At 39.2% G+C, this 17,311-nt stretch overlaps 1 protein-coding gene across 5 annotated transcripts in view; it reads left to right on the plus strand.

Moving 5' to 3' along the window:
* The window catches only part of WDR7 (WD repeat domain 7), a 353,450-nt gene that overhangs the window by 276,125 nt on the left and 60,014 nt on the right, over positions 1-17,311 (plus strand). For all 5 annotated transcript variants that reach the window (XM_060613943.3, XM_060613948.3, XM_060613944.3 and 2 more), the window contains one exon: positions 7,378-7,477. In XM_060613943.3, the coding sequence (XP_060469926.1) occupies positions 7,378-7,477 (100 nt within the window). The remainder of the gene's footprint in view (positions 1-7,377; positions 7,478-17,311) is intronic.

The following is a 17,311-nucleotide window of genomic DNA, read 5'->3' on the forward strand; positions in this document are numbered from 1 at the left end:
GCAGTTGTTATCAGGTTATATTTGCCAATCACAAATATTTAAGAAATAAATATAAAATTGGGGGGGGGCATTCTTTCCCTTATTTATTAGCATCTTACCAGTCAGAACTGATTTGCCCTAAGGAAAATAGCACATTAGCTACATCTGATTTATTCTTCCTGTGGTATATATTCAGAGGTACAGAAGATGGTGGTGATGGTGATGCTGGTGATGCTGGTGATGGTGATGATGATGAAAGCTACTAAAGTGTGCATGTACTTACCATAGTAGGGTTTATTGTGTGCCAGGTACTGTTCTCAGTACTTGGCATGTATTAGCTCATTTAAGCCTCACAACAACCATGAGGTACTAGTGTTGAGGTACTAGGTACTAGTGTTGTTCCCATTGTCACATAAGGGAACCACAGCATAGGCAAATTAAGTGACTTGCCCAAGGTTCACACCAATTATTAAGTGGCAGAGCCAGGTGAGAAGAACTCTTTCCCAGCCATCATACAATGCACTCTTAACATGCATGGCATTTTCCTTGCAGAAATTCTGCTCCCTATACAACCTAGGAAGTATTTCCAGTTCTCCTCTTAGCATTCTGGCTACAGTGTGTCCATAGCAAGTTCTTCCAGAAGGAAAGTAATTCACCTGTTAAATATTTAACAGTGTTATTCAGGAAATATCTATAGACCACTTACAGTTTACAAGAGGCTGAATGGGAGATCGTGACTCTCAAATAGAATTCACCAGTATCCGTCACCATCTCAGAATGAGGAATTTTTCCATTTTGCCTTTTGAACTGGTGCCCTCCACAAGAATGACGCACTTCTAGAAAACATCTCCTTACCCTCCACCGCTCACATCCCCCAAAACTAACACAGATCCCCTTGAACTGGTGCCTTTGCCAAACCACTTTTCACATCTGTAAATCTTTCAAAAACATGAGCAGCATGGAGACCTGGAGTTCTGGGGTCAGTGTGGGAACACGTTCTATAAAGTACCTTCTGATTTACGGAGCGTCCCCACCCCACCCCCGATTACAGCGATGTATCTGTGAAGACTGTCAGACAATGCTCTGAAAACCTGCTCTTCCTCTTCCCAGCTCTCACATGGTGGTCCTCAGAAGAGCTCTTTGGCATCTCATACTGGCCAGCAAGGGGACTGGGGCAGATGTCTGTGGGTAGTGTGACCTGTGCATTGATTGCTTCACCAAGAAGGCTTACCTTACCTGTTCTTTCCCGCAGAAGAGCTTTGCCTGTGTTTAGGCCTCCAATCTTCTTCTTCTTTTTCAATTTTATTTTTTAAGTTTACATATTTATTTTGAGAGAGAGAGAAAGAGAGCACACGAGTGTGGGAGGGGCAGAGAAAGAAAGAGAGAGAGAGTCCCAAGCAGGCTCTGTGCTGTCAGTGCAGAGCCCAATGCGAGGCTGGATCCCACAAACTGTCAGATCGTGACCTGAGCCTAAATCAAGAGTCGGACCCTTAACCGACTGGGCCACCCAGACACCCTTAGGGCTCTAATCTTCTTCGTGGGTTATTGGGAATACTTCATGGATATTGAAGAATTCACTCCTCGTCTGCTATGTATAGGGATACACGTTGTTGATTAGCTTTTAAATAATTTTTGTTTACATTAATAAAGAAACCTCCATGCAAATCCAGCAGAGTGTAACTGAATGACTCTCTAAAAAGTTATTTCATGCAAATTAAAACAAAAATGTGATACCATTTTTTTCCTTGTGTTGGTAAAAAAGAAAATTTGGTAATACCAAGTGGGGGGTACTCTCTTACTTTTACAGGGAATTGAAGGTAAATTGACATTGCCTATCAAATGTAAAATGTGTGTATGCTTTAATCCAGAGTCTTGCTTTGAGGATTCTGTCCTACAAAAACATTCACTTATATATACAAGGATCCACATACAGTACAACTTAACTGTCAGAAAGGGAATAGTTAAATAATGGAATATACGTACAGAGGAATAAAATGCAGGAATGAATAAGAACGATGTGGGAGCCCGTATACTGACATAGGAGGGGGGTGGTTCCATGAAGTGTTGAGAGAAGAAAAGAAAGTTGCAGAATAGGATGGGTAATACGGTATCATTTCTGTAAACAAAACTAGAAAAAACTCTCAGAAGATGCACCAAATCGTTAATAGTAGTCAACCGTTGGCGAGGAAAGGGGTTACCATGAGAGTGAGGACTGACTTTTTATTATATACATAATGGTGGTGTTTGAGTTTTTATTTTATTTATTTTTTTATTATTTTTAAATGTCTATTTACTTTTAAGAGAGAGACAGTGTGCAAGTGGGGGAGGGGCAGAGAGAGAGGGAAACACAGAATCTGAAGCAGGCTCCAGGCTCTGAGCTCTCAGCACAGAGCCCGACGCAGGGCTCGAACTCACAAGTCGTGAGATCATGACCTGAGCCGAAATTGGACATTTAACTAACTGACTGAGGCACGCAGGCACCCCTGAGTTTTTTTACAAGTACCTATTACCTTAATATCTTTTTTTTTTAATTTTTAAAAAAAAATTTTTTTTTTTTAACGTTTATTTATTTTTGAGACAGAGAGAGACAGAGCATGAACGGGGGAGGGTCAGAGAGAGGGAGACACAGAATCTGAAACGGGCTCCAGGCTCTGAGCTGTTAGCACAGAGCCTGACGCGGGGCTCGAACTCACGGACCGCGAGATCGTGACCTGAGCCGAAGTCGGCCGCTTAACCGACTGAGCCACCCAGGCGCCCCCCCTTAATACCTTTTCAACAAAAAGAGTCAAAAGTTTGTGAATGGTTTTAAATCAACATCAAGAATTTCTAAAAGCCATTCAATAGTCCTAATACCTCATTTACTTATGAAAATACATGTGTCAGGTATTTGGGGCAGTGCCAGATATAATTGTAAATAGTTATAAATTGTAAATAATCGTATTCATTCCATACATTCTGTTCTGCACACCCTTAGCATTTAGATGGTTTCACGTTAAGTTGGGGATTAATTTTGGATTTTTGAAGAGTGTTTCTTATTTTTTAATGCTCAAGGATATGAAAGTAGTAACAACAACCTGAGACTATTGCAGGTTACCAAAGTCATAGTGAAGAAAGAGACTCTACCGGTTTCTGTTTTCCTCCCAAATCATATTTTTGCTAAGAGTTGATGTTTCCTTTTCCTGTGTGTTTCCAAATTGACTTTTAAATTTCACATCAGTTTTCTCTTATTTGAAGGCCACTTTTAATAAAGATAAAAAGATCACCAATTCAAAGGAGACTATAAATAGAGAGTACCGAAGCTCTTTCAAGACTCAGGCACTGGGTGCTTGGCACGCTCACAAGCAAAGTGATTTGCTCCAGGATCCTGCACTCAATTCACGTGTGTGTTTCACACTGTAAACCGCTCCGTTGTGGAGTGGATGTCACCCCGTTGTGACTTAGTCCTGAAGAGTCGAAGTCATAGATAGGGCTTTGGAGAAATAAGGTAACCTATTGCAGTGTTTACTAATGACTGATAAGTTATTTCTGTTAATTCTGTTTTGTGTGTGTGACAGTACCGTGTTCATTGACATTTTTGTGTGGCAGATTCTTAGCATAATCTTTATTTCCGTAACAACATTTATACCAAAAATACATACTTTCGTGTATACATCGTTACTTAGACTATATTTGCCTTCTTGAGTTTCAGCCTAGGTAGTCTTTTCTGGTTCCCTAAGGTAGAATTAAATAGTTTCCACTATGCAGCTGTTGGTCGCATGCTGATATATCCAGGTTACGGGGGGCCTTTTCAGATAATTCCATGTAAATCTGCAGTTGTTTGTCTCAATTAAAAATAGATTTTTAGAGTGATCATAGGGCTGTTCTCTGTTTCTTGACTTCTGCCTAACTTTTTTGGACAGTTTTTATTTCCTTTGTTTCTTTACCTCATTATTTTAGACCCTATAAAATACTGGTCTTAAAAACCAGTATGTTTAGCACACTTTATACACTAGTCCCCAAAGGATAGGCATAGTGTTTGAACTTCTTACTGCATGACTTTTTACTGTTTGTTTGGACCACATTTATGTATTCATACATTCAACAAAAGATAAAGAAAAAAATAGGATGTTAGACTACACGGTAATGGAGGAAAGGCTGCTGTCTTCCACAAGATGCCCCATGAAGCTCTCCTTTGTCAAGATCATCTTGGAACAGAGACATAAACAAAGTGACTGTATGATCTGAGCCATGGAGACATCAGGCAGATGAGATTTTCAAGCAGAGGGAGCAGCAAGTGTTCAAGCTCCAAAGTGGAAACACTCTTGGCATATTCGAGAAAGTACAAGGAGATCAGTATAGTTAGAGCAGAGTGAGCAAGGGGAGAGCAGATGACGTCTGAGAGGTGGGACCACATCATGTAGCGTCTTGAGGGATGGTTGTGAACATAAGACATGTGACTTGATTTATGGTTGAAGAGGATGTCCCCGGGCGCATGTGGGCACTGATGAAAGTGTGGATATCAGGAACTAAACTTCTGGGATGGTAACCAGCCCAACCCCAGCAAGAAATACATTTTGTGACATTACCGAATTCTAGTTTATTCTTTTTTCACATGCTTGGGTGGTAATGGATTCTCTAACTTAGCCGAGTTTCTTTGTGATGGGCCAAGCAACAGAGATCACTGTTTTAATTTGAATATAATGAAGGGACTCTCGCCAGGTTGTGACCCAAGAAAGCTGCCCAAGTGACATGGTATCAGTGCAGGGAACTGGAGACTGAGATCCCATTTCACAAGACGCCACACACACGAGTCCTTATTCTAAGAACACCCCCCTTCCAAATTTTGGAGGAATTTAAGACTTTCACGTAGGATCAGGTCAAGGCTGGGATAATTTTAAAAACTGTAGTGGATCCTCCTCTTCAATCCAGTGATACCTTTGTGGGTAGGGGTAAATAAGGCCTATCTCACTATCCTTGATCTTGACAGCCCCTCAATAGAAAACTGGTTCTAGGAGAGTAGTAGTCTAGGGGTATGGTGGATTCTGGAAACCCTCGGCAGAGATAGGCCTACTGCAGCAGCCAGTCCCTAGAGTAGACACTTATGAAGTGACTGCATGTATTTCTTCTTTTAAAAGAGACGCTGTATAAAATTTAACAAGAAATCCAGAGATAAAAACGTGCCATTAGACCTTCACTGTCTAGAACTGTTATATCATTTAGAAGTATTGCTCTAGCAGTAAATTGCAGAGAATGAAAATGCAGACCTGTAACATATAGCCCTTTCCAGGCAAACTAAAGCTTTCATACCAGGAGTAGATTTTGACCTTTTTTTTCCTTCCATAAATTGTGGTGTTTATAGATGGTACAGAAACATGAAGTTGATATCCAGAGCACTGAAGATGACCAATGTAACAAAAACTTTTAAGATTCTAGTTTAAGTAACTTTCGTCCACACTAATGTATTTTACCACAGGTTTGTTTTGAGGAGGAGAATTTTGAGAGATAATTATAGTCCTGTTCTGCAGAAAGATTTAGGCAATATTACCACTACATCTGTGCAAAGTTTAATCATAGATTTTGAAAATACTTCTGGAAATTTTATTTTCCTATGGCTATTAGCCGGCACAGAATACTTAAGCCGTTTGTTAGATATTATGTTCCATGTTACTCTAATAAGGAATAGGTTGTGTGTGCTTAAGTGTGTAGACGCAGGTGTAGACACATGGTGATGCCCGGTACTTAAACCACTGTAATCATTGAATAAGAAAGTAGTGTTTTTAAACTCTTCAGATTTTTATTTTCAATTCTAAGAAATTGGATTTTGAATGCCGATTCCTACCTTCTCTGATAGAGTGACATGATGCTTTAGACAGGAAAAACTTGGAGAAACTAACCTTTTACTAATCAGTTAATAGTGGGGAAGCTTCATATGTGTCAGAAGCCTTCAGTACCCTTTCTTCTCTCAAGCCAGTATACAGAGAGGACATCCCATACCTGAGCCCAGCAAAACCAGCAGGACATCCCAATATAGTGTCTTTCGTGTGACTAAAAAGATAAAACATTAATTTTCCACTGAAAGGAAAGAAGTCATGTCACTGGGTAAGGCTTAGAGATAGGACGAAAGTATTATTGAATCCACTACTTGCTAATAAGTACCAAACAAAAAGTTTTAAAACTTAATATCTTGTTTCCTAGATTTATGAAGTGTGGGTGGATGTCATAATGAATGCCCAAACAGCTTTATCAGAATATCTCTGGTTTCAAAATCCTCACATTCAAACCTCTTTCTCTCTCTCAGCCTCTCAGAAATGTAGTCGCATGGCCAGGCAGTATTTTACTCAGTTTCAAGAAAGCATTAGAGCAGTAATTAATTTCCTTGCTGTCATGTTTTACCTCCCCGTCCCATCTTTAAAAAGATAATAATGGAAAAGTTAGCTTGGTAGTATGACATCAAAGAGAAAAAAGGCAACAGTTGTGTGGTAGAATTGTGCAATATCATAAATATTTAGGGTAAGCCACTTGTTCATCTGGGCAACTCATACTGAGTATATTGAAAACTCTTTGGGGATATAAAATCATACCTTAGTTATACTTGTAATAATCTTTATTCGTATCTTCCCAGGCTCCAGCCATATGGTCATGAAATCATTATGGCAAAGCATAGATCCGGAGTTCAGATACCTAATTCAGTTGAGAAAATTAATTTAGCAAAAAAGAAATAAAAGTAAATCAGCCTCTTATAACCTTCAAATCATCCTCCCTAAGCTTTCTTTTCATGTAATGCCAAATAAGTACCAAATATGTTTACTTACACTACTGTACTCGTAGCTCTCATTTAGATAAACTGGCAAATGTGGAAGATCTATGGAACTTGCCAGATAACTTTTTCTTGTGGCTAACTTACTAATTTCATTCTAAATTATTGATATCAACTTAAGCATAACATTTATGTAGCTTTTTATGATTGTTCTGCTAGAAAGAATATTTCACTGCTTAATACTCTAATAAAATGTGAGAACATAATCAGATTGAATATGTACGCCTTTTCATCTTTTCTGTTTCTGTTCGAATAGAAGTATTTGCATAATAGTTACTCCAGCAGAACTGAATGTCCATATTAAATCTCGTTTGTATTTGACCCTGTTTATCGTTTGAAAATTCAAGGGTGTTTGTAATGATGAAGTTGTCTTTTCCTGCCAGTAATTATTAACGGGACTAAGTGGTATTCCACGTCATTTTTCTTTCAGTTGATTTTAAGAGCCACTAAAGTGCAACAGTTTTGAAAAATCTCAGTGTATTAATTATGATCTGTTAGTTTAAAAATATATGTCAGAGCCCACTTCCACCTCCAGGTTATCTCACCTGTTTTTTTTTGTTTGTTTGTTTTTGTTTGTGTTGTTGTTAAAATGTTCAATCCAGGTTCTACATGGTCAGCTATTATGAGCGGAATCACAGAATCGCCGTTGGAGCTCGCCACGGTTCAGTGGCCCTGTACGACATCCGGACTGGAAAATGTCAGGTAAATAAATCATTGCGACTTCCTCTCCATAAAGTGTGGAAGTTATTGAAAGGAGTGGGAGACTAGCGCTTCACCAGTTGACATGCTGAGCTGCTGGAACATTATGGATAATGCCAAAGGGATCAATAGTTTAATGAAGGACTCAGAGAATATAGAGCCCTACTGTCTTTATTCACTGGCGACGAAGGGCGGCCACAGATGGGTTCCTAACAGAGCCCAGAGAAAGGTGGTCCTGCTCACCAGCCCTTTGGCGGTAAATCTCTTCTTTCAAACAGAGTTTTCTGATTCTCCTATTTTTGCCATGTGTTGTCTGAGAAACTCTGGATGATACATTATTTTGATTAATAACTAACCAAAAATTAATTTCCCAAGTAAAACCAGATATTTGGCAATTATAAGACAGCATTCCAGCCAGAGTTTAAGAGAAGAAGAAAACCACAACAGCATTGAGTGTGGCTCTATAAAAGTGAGACTGATGAGATAATATATTATTTTTTATACTTTTATAACTCCTCGTATACTTTTATAACACTTTATTGCTGATGAAGAATCGTTCTTGATTTTGTTTTTCATCTCGATCACTGGATTCTCAAAATGTGCCAGTTGGTTAGACAGGGCACATCTGGCCCTGCTCTAGATAGAGGTGAATCAAAACTCTGAGACTTTAAATCTCTTTATCCCGGAGATCATACTATTAGCAAATGGCAAAACCAAGGCTAAGCTCCCCAGTGATTATGGTAAATTTATAGTGCTCATTGATAAATAGTTCCAAGTCATAATTTCTTATGTTTCATTGTAGCATTTATCAGTGCTGATCTATTCCACCATATTAGGAATTATATTCAACTGTATTAGGAATTTCAACTGTATTATGAAGAAATTCATAAGGCTACAGCTAAAATTTTAAACTGCCTCTTAAATTTAATCAGCATTTAATTTATTCTCCAAAAGCTTCCCTGGTTGCTTTTCATGAAACCGTAGTTCTAAGAAATGGTAACAGATGTTGGGGGGGAGGGGGGAGAGTTTCAGGGTCAGACAAGTTTAGGGGAGACGACTGGAATGTTGAACACTTTTTTTTAAGTTTTTTAAAATTTTTATTTATATTGAGAAAGATACAGCGAGCAAGCGGGGGAGGGGCGGAGAGAGAGACAGAATACCAAGCAGTGTATTTAGTACATTTAGACATTTTAGTGCCCCCATGATGTTTTTCCTACTTAGCTTCTTGATACCCCAAATGATCATTAGTGTTGTATGATTGAATAACGGTTACCTCCCAGCTCTGTATGAAAGTAAAGGTTACCCTTTCTTCTAATCACTCAGAACATGAAAACGAAGCTAAATCTCTAAACTCAGTCTTCACTGCTTTAGCCAGTGACCAGTTATATCCAGTGACAATGGCACTTCGGGGATTCTCATAACTCTTTCATGGTGTCAGTGATGTAGTATTTGAAATCAGTGAGTCAACAGTTGAAACAGAATACACAAGTATAGTTGTCATGTTCAGAAATGATGTCTTCTTAGGAGTGAATCCAAGGACTAAGAGTTTTGAACTGGGAATATGCAGTAACGCATTTCTTGAATTAGCTCTCCGCATCAGGTAACACAGAGAGGGGGACGGTTTCCCTAGCATGAGCAAAGACACAGAGATATGACATAAAACATGTAGAGAGGATAACTAGAAACTTCACTAGACTCTAAGGGTAGGATTCCGATTTTGCAGAACGGTAAGGCTTATATAACCATTATTCAGGGGGAGTCACAGCTGATGGGAAGATGTGCTGTGACCTGGGCGGGGTGCCAGACTCTGAGGGGACATCCACAGGCCCAGTGGAAGCAGAGGACCCACGCCTGTGAGGGAGTGGAGGAGGAACGTGTAGGGTCCCTGTCATTGTCACTCCGTTGCTTGGTAAAGGATAGAACAGAAACACTAAGTCCCTGTCCCTTACCTTTTGGCATTGGCTGCTGCTGTTTTGTTTTGTGTTTGTTTTTGTTTTTTTAAGTCCATTTTCTCTCGACTTGTTCTTCCCAAACATAATAGAAGATTATACAAAGCCACAGAATAAATACGCATATCTGTCTGGAGCATGAATTTGACTTCAGTGTAACTCTTGCCCAGATCTGCCTGCCCCGTTTCAGTAAATGTTCTACTGGGACACAACCACACTGGTTGCTTGGACGACTTGCTTGTTGTCTGTGTTACTGTCGCACTGCAAGAGCGGAACTGAGTTGTCGTAGCCACTGAAGACCATATACTATATAGTCCGCAAAGCCGAAAATATTTAGTAGATGGCCCTTTACAGAAAAAGTTTGCTGACCTGCGCCTTGGCTAACTGAGGAGGGAGGGTTAAGTCATGTAACTGCCAAGTCAGTGGGAACACTGGACTGTAATACATCAGAGAAGAATGATTAGAAACTGTGTGGCTTGAAGCCCATCTCCACCACTTACGCGTCTCATAACCTCAGGGAGGTTTCTTAACCTCTCCGAGCTGAAGTTTCCCCACCGCCAGTGGTGATAGAAATAGTGCCTGTTACTGTGAGAAGTAAATCGTGTAATTGATGTGAAATTCTTAGCACGGTGCCCGCCAGGCAGTTAGTCTTAGTAAGTGCTGGTTGTTGTCATATTCACAGAAACTTGGAAACCCATCCCGTTGCAGTTAAGTTGCATTAACTTTAGACAACACGCAAGGTCACTTGAAACATCAGGGTGTTTGTGGACTCTGGGGCTAGTTCACATTCCTCGCTGGTGGACCAGGGAAGCAGAGTGCCAGAGGCCATGCGTGGATTTCCTTCCTAAAGGCAGCGTTTGCCGGTGGTGTTAGGCCGACTCTCGGCTGATGATGGAAATCAGAACTTTGATGTTAAAAATCCTGCTGTGGTGCTGACTACGTTTTTACCTGACAAGCGCTAACAAGTGAGGAATATACCTGACTCGACTTTTGCTTAATTAAAGAAAAAGAAACGTACCTCCCTAGGAAGTACTTAAATTTTGTCGGTAGGCAGCGTTCTCGATAAGCAGGCTAACGAAGTTCCGTGGATGCTTAGAGCTACAGGTTTGTGTGTGGTTAAATCAGCGATGAAAATCCTCCCTCTGGCAATATCTGCCTTTGGTTTGGCAGACTGGATATTATGTCTCACTGATTCGCCAATCTTTGTGAAACACGTCCTTTGTGATAAATAACTGCTGGCTCTGTGCCAGTTTCTCCGAGGTACCTGTTAGCTAGTTTCCCTCATGAAGTTCTCACGGTGTCACTTGGAGGTAGCCGATCCACTCGGGTAGATCCAGATACTTACTTTCTTTGGCCATAGTGTTAGAAAAAAGGCAGTGACCTGTGGCAGAAAGTATGGCAGAAATCATCTAAATCTTATAAGAATTTTATTAAGGAAAAGTTTAAGTTCCTTCAAGAACTCATTTTTGGGGAAAAAAAAAACCCACCTCATTTTTGAAGCTCATTTTTTAGTGTCTAGAACATAGTGGATGGGGGTGCCTGGGTGACTCAGTTGGTTAAGCGGCCGACTTCAGCTCAGGTCATGATCTCACGGTTCATGAGTTCGAGCCCCGCGTCAGGCTCTGTGCTCATGGCGTGGAGCCCGGAACCTGTTTTGGATTCTGTGTGTCCGTCTCTCTCTCTGCCCTTCCCCCGCTTGTACTCTGTTTCTCTCTCTCTCTCTCTCTCAAAAATAAACATTAAAAAAAAATTTTAAAAAGAACATAGTGGATGCATAATAAAATACATGTTGATCAAATAAAACACGGTGAGTCTTAGGAGTAAAAAATATAGTAAGAAACATTGTATGACGTGGTAAATAAAAATAAAGTATCCTTAATTATATTAAATATGTATTTGTAATCTTAGGCATAATTATATCCTGGTATGTCAGAAACCCTCCCTCCCTCCTTCCTCTAACTGTTGTTTCTAAGGGATATCGGATAGGATATTTTTTCAGAAATAGCCCAGAGAACCTCTTTGTTATGAGTCATGAAAAGTACCTGTATGTGTCTTGGTGAATCCGTCTTTACCGACTCCTTTTAAAAAATGCATTTTGTAATCCTTTCTGTAGCTACCATTTGCTCCTGTCCTTTCTCTCACTAGTGTACATATTGAATGACTGGCCTGTAGCTCCTCCTTCGCCCCACACCTTCTAGCTTCCACCTTTGCAGAGCCGCTGAAACCACATACTCAGACATCACTGGGGTTCTCTGGTCCACACCATGACCAAGGGGTCCCTCTTCTCACATTCTGTCTCTTGACTTCCACAGCTCTATCACTTATCTTGATTTTTCATTTTACTGTCGCCTTAGCTGGTTTTCTTAATGTCTTGGGGTATCCTAATGTTAGTTTTTTATATATATAAATTTTTAAATATTTATTTATTTTGAGACAGGTGGGGCAGAGAGAGAGGGAGGGAGAATGAGTTCTAAGCAGGCACTGAACTGTCAGCGTGCCCAACATGGAGCTTGAGCTCACAAACCATGAGATCATGATCTGAGCCAAAACCAAGAGCCAGACGTGTCACCAACTGAGCCAGTCAGATGCCCCCAACCCCTAATGTTACTTCTTACTGCTCTACTGCCCAGAGCCTGATTTTCTTCACTCACCTGTTCTTTTTCCTGACTTTGGCTAAGAATCCATACATTATCATTGACTATTCCTCTTAGCAGGTGAGACAGATCAGGTCTACAGCCTGGGCTCAGCCTAAACTCCAGCCCTAAGGCTTTTATCTGCTAGACATTTCCATTTCGCTTCTTGTCATTGTTTCAGATTCAGTGTTTTAGAAAATCTCTCCGAGGCTACATTCTACCTGCTTCTTTCCTAACCTGCCTTTTTCTGTTAAGGGCCCAATTATGTAATGATATCACAATTCCTATTCCTTGTCCTTCACCCATTCATACCCAGTCACTGAGCTCAGTCAACTTTTCTTAGCAATATACCTGAAATCTACCTTTTCTTCTGCTAACAACCTAAATTAGGCCCTTGACCTGTGTGCTTCAAGGTCTTTGAGATTCTGGCCTTGATTGTCATACATAATCCCCTCCTCCTCTGAGCTCCGTTTTATTCAGTAACACTGTGCCGTGCTGTCCCCTGTCTTGGTCCTCTCCCAGGGTACGTAGGAAAGCATTCAAAAATATCTGTAGGATGATCTGTTGCAAACACAGTAAAGATTTCAAGAAACGCCCCTTTCCCATTACACTTCTCTTTAGATTATATTGAAATGTCTGATTTCACTGAATATATACAGCTGTACACTTGCTGTATATTTATAGGTGAAGTGCTGCTGGTTAACAGAAATGCTGAGGATAATCCTTATTAACATAATGAAAATTGGCCCTGTTTCCATTAACGTTTCTATCGAAATTTATTTTCCTTTGACCTTCCTTTGAATTCCTTACACCCCCGTGAATCTATATGGCCTTCTCAAATTCTTTACTTCTACCATATTTCTGGTTTGGATAAATTATAATTATTTCTTTAATAGCATTTGTGCCCTACCAAATTTGATATTAAAATTAATTAGCAAGTTATATATCTATGTCTAATGGCAGTATTAGAGCAGATTCTGGAGGCAAACTGACTTGGGTTTGAATCCTTGCTCAGCCCTTACTAGCTTTGTGGCCTGAGCAAGGTACTTAAATTCTTTATGCTTTAGGGTTTTTATTTTTTGCCTATAAAATGGACATAATAACTCTCATAACATTGTGTTGTAAAGATTAAAAGAATGTATATAAAGCAAATGTCAGCCAATAGTAAGGGCTTAAAAACTGTTACCATCATAATTATTATTTAGTCATTAGTTAAATAATCAGTCAGAGGGGCGCCTGGGTGGCTCAGTGGGTTAAGCGTCCGACTTCAGCCCGGGTCACGATCTTGCGGTCCGTGAGTTCGAGCCCCGCATCGGGCTCTGGGCTGATGGCTCAGAGCCTGGAGCCTGCTTCCGATTCTGTGTCCCCCTCTCTCTCTGCCCCTCCCCTGTTCATGCTCTGTCTCTCTCTGTCTCAAAAATAAATAAACGTTAAAAAAAAAAAAAAAATCAGTCAGCCTCATTCTGTTCACTCCTGCTGTTGTACGTTATACTTCATACCAAGTAAATCTATTACAATTTCTTTCTTACGATTTTCTTTGCTGCTGTTTCCAGGACTACTTGATTAATCTTGCAAGTAGAATGAATGGAATATCAAGCCAAGTAATTAGCAGATTTCACCATTTGACTGATCTGTCCTCAGCCATTTATGTTTAATAGTTGTCCTTTTGTTTATCCTGATTTTCCATACCATTAATCTGTTGTCCTACTGATACACTTTTTTTCAATGATTTTTAAAAAATCATTACAAATACTACTTTTAGTGTTACTGCTATATAAGAATCTTTTCAAGTAAAGTAATTTTAGGCCAATTTTTAAATATACTATTCTCAGCTGCCAGCATAGCTCAGTTTTTGGCCCATCTGATTGCGTATGTTTAAAGTCTTCTATTAATCACCACTGGATTTGTTTTTAAGAACTTTATTACCATGTAATTTTCCACACCTGTTTTCTTCATCCTTTTTAAGATATAAAAGATGAAGTCAGTAATTCAGCCATTTGATTATTATTATTTTCAGTTTCTCACTTGTTAGCATAATTTTTTTGTAGTTTCTCTCGGTTTCAACAGGAGTGGTTGTGAGTGTTCTCATTCTCCCTCATTTGCATATGATGTGTTCCTTATCCCTTTGTTACTTATCTATTGAAATTCAGTCTAGTTCATTTATAAACTTAACCTTTTTATGTAAACCACAAGCCATTTTTATGATCCATAGGTGGGTGGCTGCTTTCATAACTCAAAAGAAAACTGTCGTTAGAATCTTAACTAGTTTTTATTAGGTCTAAAGTTGGTGTAAAATTTTTTATTCTGCTTCATCTCTGGATCTGGCAGGCTATCGCCAATGCCTGATTCGGTTTCTTCTTTTTTGCCAGCATGAAGCTTCCCGTAAGTTTTGTTGTTTTTTTTTTTCCTCTCTCTGACAGAAGTATTTTGTTTTCTTTTTTCTTTTTTTTTTTTACTTTTTTTTTATTTAATTTTTTTTTTAATTTACATCCAAATTAGTTAGTATATAGTGCAACAATGATTTCAGGAGTAGATTCCTTAATGCCCCTTACCCATTTAGCCCATCCTCCCTCCCACACTTCCTCCAGTAACCTTCTGTTTGTTCTCCATATTTATGAGTCTCTTATGCTTTGTCCCCCTCCCTGTTTTTATATTATTTTTGATTCCCTTCCCTTATGTTCATGTGTTTTGTCTCATAAGTCCTCATATGAGTGAAGTCATATGATATTTGTCTTTCTATGACTAATTTCACTTAGCATAATACCCTCCAGTTCCATCCACGTAGTTGCAAATGGCAAGATTTCATTCTTTTTGATTGCCGAGTAATACTCCATTGTATATATATCCCACATCTTCTTTATCCATTCATCCATCGATGGGCATTTGGGCTCTTTCCATACTTTGGCTATTGTTGATAGTGCTGCTCTAAACATTGGGGTGCATGTGCCCCTTCGAAACAGCACACCTGTATCCCTTGGATAAATGCCTAGTAGTGCAATTGCTGGGTCGTAGGGTAGTTCTATTTTTAGTTTTTTGAGGAACCTCCATACTGTTTTCCACAGTGGCTGCACCAACTTGCATTCCCAAGTATTTTGTTTTCTTTGACAATAATCTGCTGATACCTAGCCAGTCAGAATTGAGTAATTTGGATAATTTCCATCCTCTCCTTGAGAAGTCTAGATACAGTGTTTGAATGATTAGCATTTACATGAGAACAAGAGAAGAGGAAGAGGTGTGGCAGCTGGTGAAAGAGGAAGTCTACCTGCTTTTTTCTCTGGCATTCCATTTTTTCCCAAAATGAATTATATTGATTGCTTCTTTCAATTATAAATGTAATTCGTGTTCATTTAAAAAATAACCCTGAAGCAGTAACAAAATATTTAAAGCGGAAAGTTAAAGTCTACTGTTACCTGTAGTTTAAATTCCTGTTTTAGCTGTTTGAATACTTTGAGTCTTGTTTCTGTAATATACAAATAATATTATTCCCTCCCTCTTCCCCAGTATAATAGTTTCCTGCAGCCTGCTTTTTTTTGTACTTAACAGTGTTTTATCTCTTCCTGTGAGTCCGTATATCTCCTTCAATAATAGCAAGTATGTAATGAATGCTTACTTTTAGCTGTGAATAAAACAGGCATACTGCCCTCAACTAGCTTCTGTTCTAGTGAGAGGAGAGGAGACAAGTAAGAAACTAACAAGGAAATATCAGGTAGTGGTAGGATAATACAGTGGAATGACTGGGTACCGCTTTAGGGACTCAGGGGTGAGCACATTGAGGGGATGGCATTTAACCTCAGACTGTGCCACCATCTAGAAGAAGGGCATTATAAGGAGCAGGTAGTATAGAGAGTAAGGTTTGAACAGTGAAAAGTTTGGGGAACAGAGAAAAGGCAGGTGCAGAGGGCACTGATTTTGTGAGCAAGTGGAAGATAGTTTTGAGATGGCATGGGATAGGAAAGGAAGAATTCCAATCCGGAAGGCCAAGGTGGGGATCTCGGATTTTATTCTAGTATGATGAAATGCCTTCAGCAAATTTTAAGCAGGGAAATTATATGATCTGTATTTTAAAATTATTTTGTATTTGTTGTTTTTGGAAGGCTTTTGTTCTTTATTTCACAACATTGGATTCATAGGAAATACACTACTCTGAAAGTTAAAAAAAAAATCTTAGCGCATCATAGCTAGAATTCCCAGGTGACAAACATTAATCTAGCGTGTTCCTTATAAAATGTAAAATACTTTATATTTTTCATGTAAAATACTTTAGAAAACTGTTTTTCTATTGATGAAATATTCAAATTGAATCCAGCTTTGCGTTCTTACAAACAAGGATGCAGTAAACATCTTTGAATATATGTCTTTATACACCAATACTTTTTTCTCTGTAAGATAGGTTCTAAAAATTGGAATCGGTGTGATCCATTTTTATTTTAAAAGATTGCTTGCTGCTGAGGTGGGAGTCGGGTTGTTGCAGTGGAAACAGAGAAAAGTGGAAAGACGAAGGAGAGCCACCAGGTTTTGGTGATTGTTCACATGTAGGTGCGGTGCGGGGCTGTTAAGCGGGAGGCGGGGGTGAGACAGAAGAATTCAGGGTGATCCAGGTGTGAGCCATGAGCAGCTCTTACAGATGGATTATGATGCCGTAACAACCGGGAGAAAAGCAGGCTGGGAGTAGGAATGAAGTTCAGGACGTCAGCATTGGACACATTAAGTGCAAAGGGCTGTTTTAATCGGTTTGGATGACTGCATAGTATTCCAAAACACAAATGTAGGAGAGACCATTGACCAGTCCTCTATCAATTAACATTTAAGCTCTCTACCCTGCCTTTCTCACCATTACAAACAGTGTTGCATCGAATGGCCTAATTTATATAACTTTTCATGCCTACCTGATATGTTAGAGTAAATTCCTGGTTGTAGAGTACTAAGTCAGAAGATTTCTGCCTCTGATTGCCAGAATGCTCTGAAACTTGAAACTGCCCACAGTTGATGGGCATTAGTTTTTCACACCCTCCCTAATATTCCTGTGAATAACAAACAGAATGACTCTTGAACCACAATTATTCTTATAAAAAATGAAACCTCACAGTTTGTGTGTTTTGCCTCTTGTATTTGTCATCCTATTCAACAGACAATTTATCCATTTATTGAGGAGTTATCATTCATCTTATCTTTTAAAGTATTATACAAAAATAAAGTTAAAATTAAAAAATTTTATGATGGCTCTTCTCTGTACCAGATACCATATTATAAGCAAG

Source organism: Panthera onca, chromosome D3, assembly GCF_046562875.1.
Source record: "Panthera onca isolate mPanOnc1 chromosome D3, mPanOnc1 haplotype 2, whole genome shotgun sequence".
Lineage (NCBI taxonomy): Eukaryota > Metazoa > Chordata > Mammalia > Carnivora > Felidae > Panthera > Panthera onca.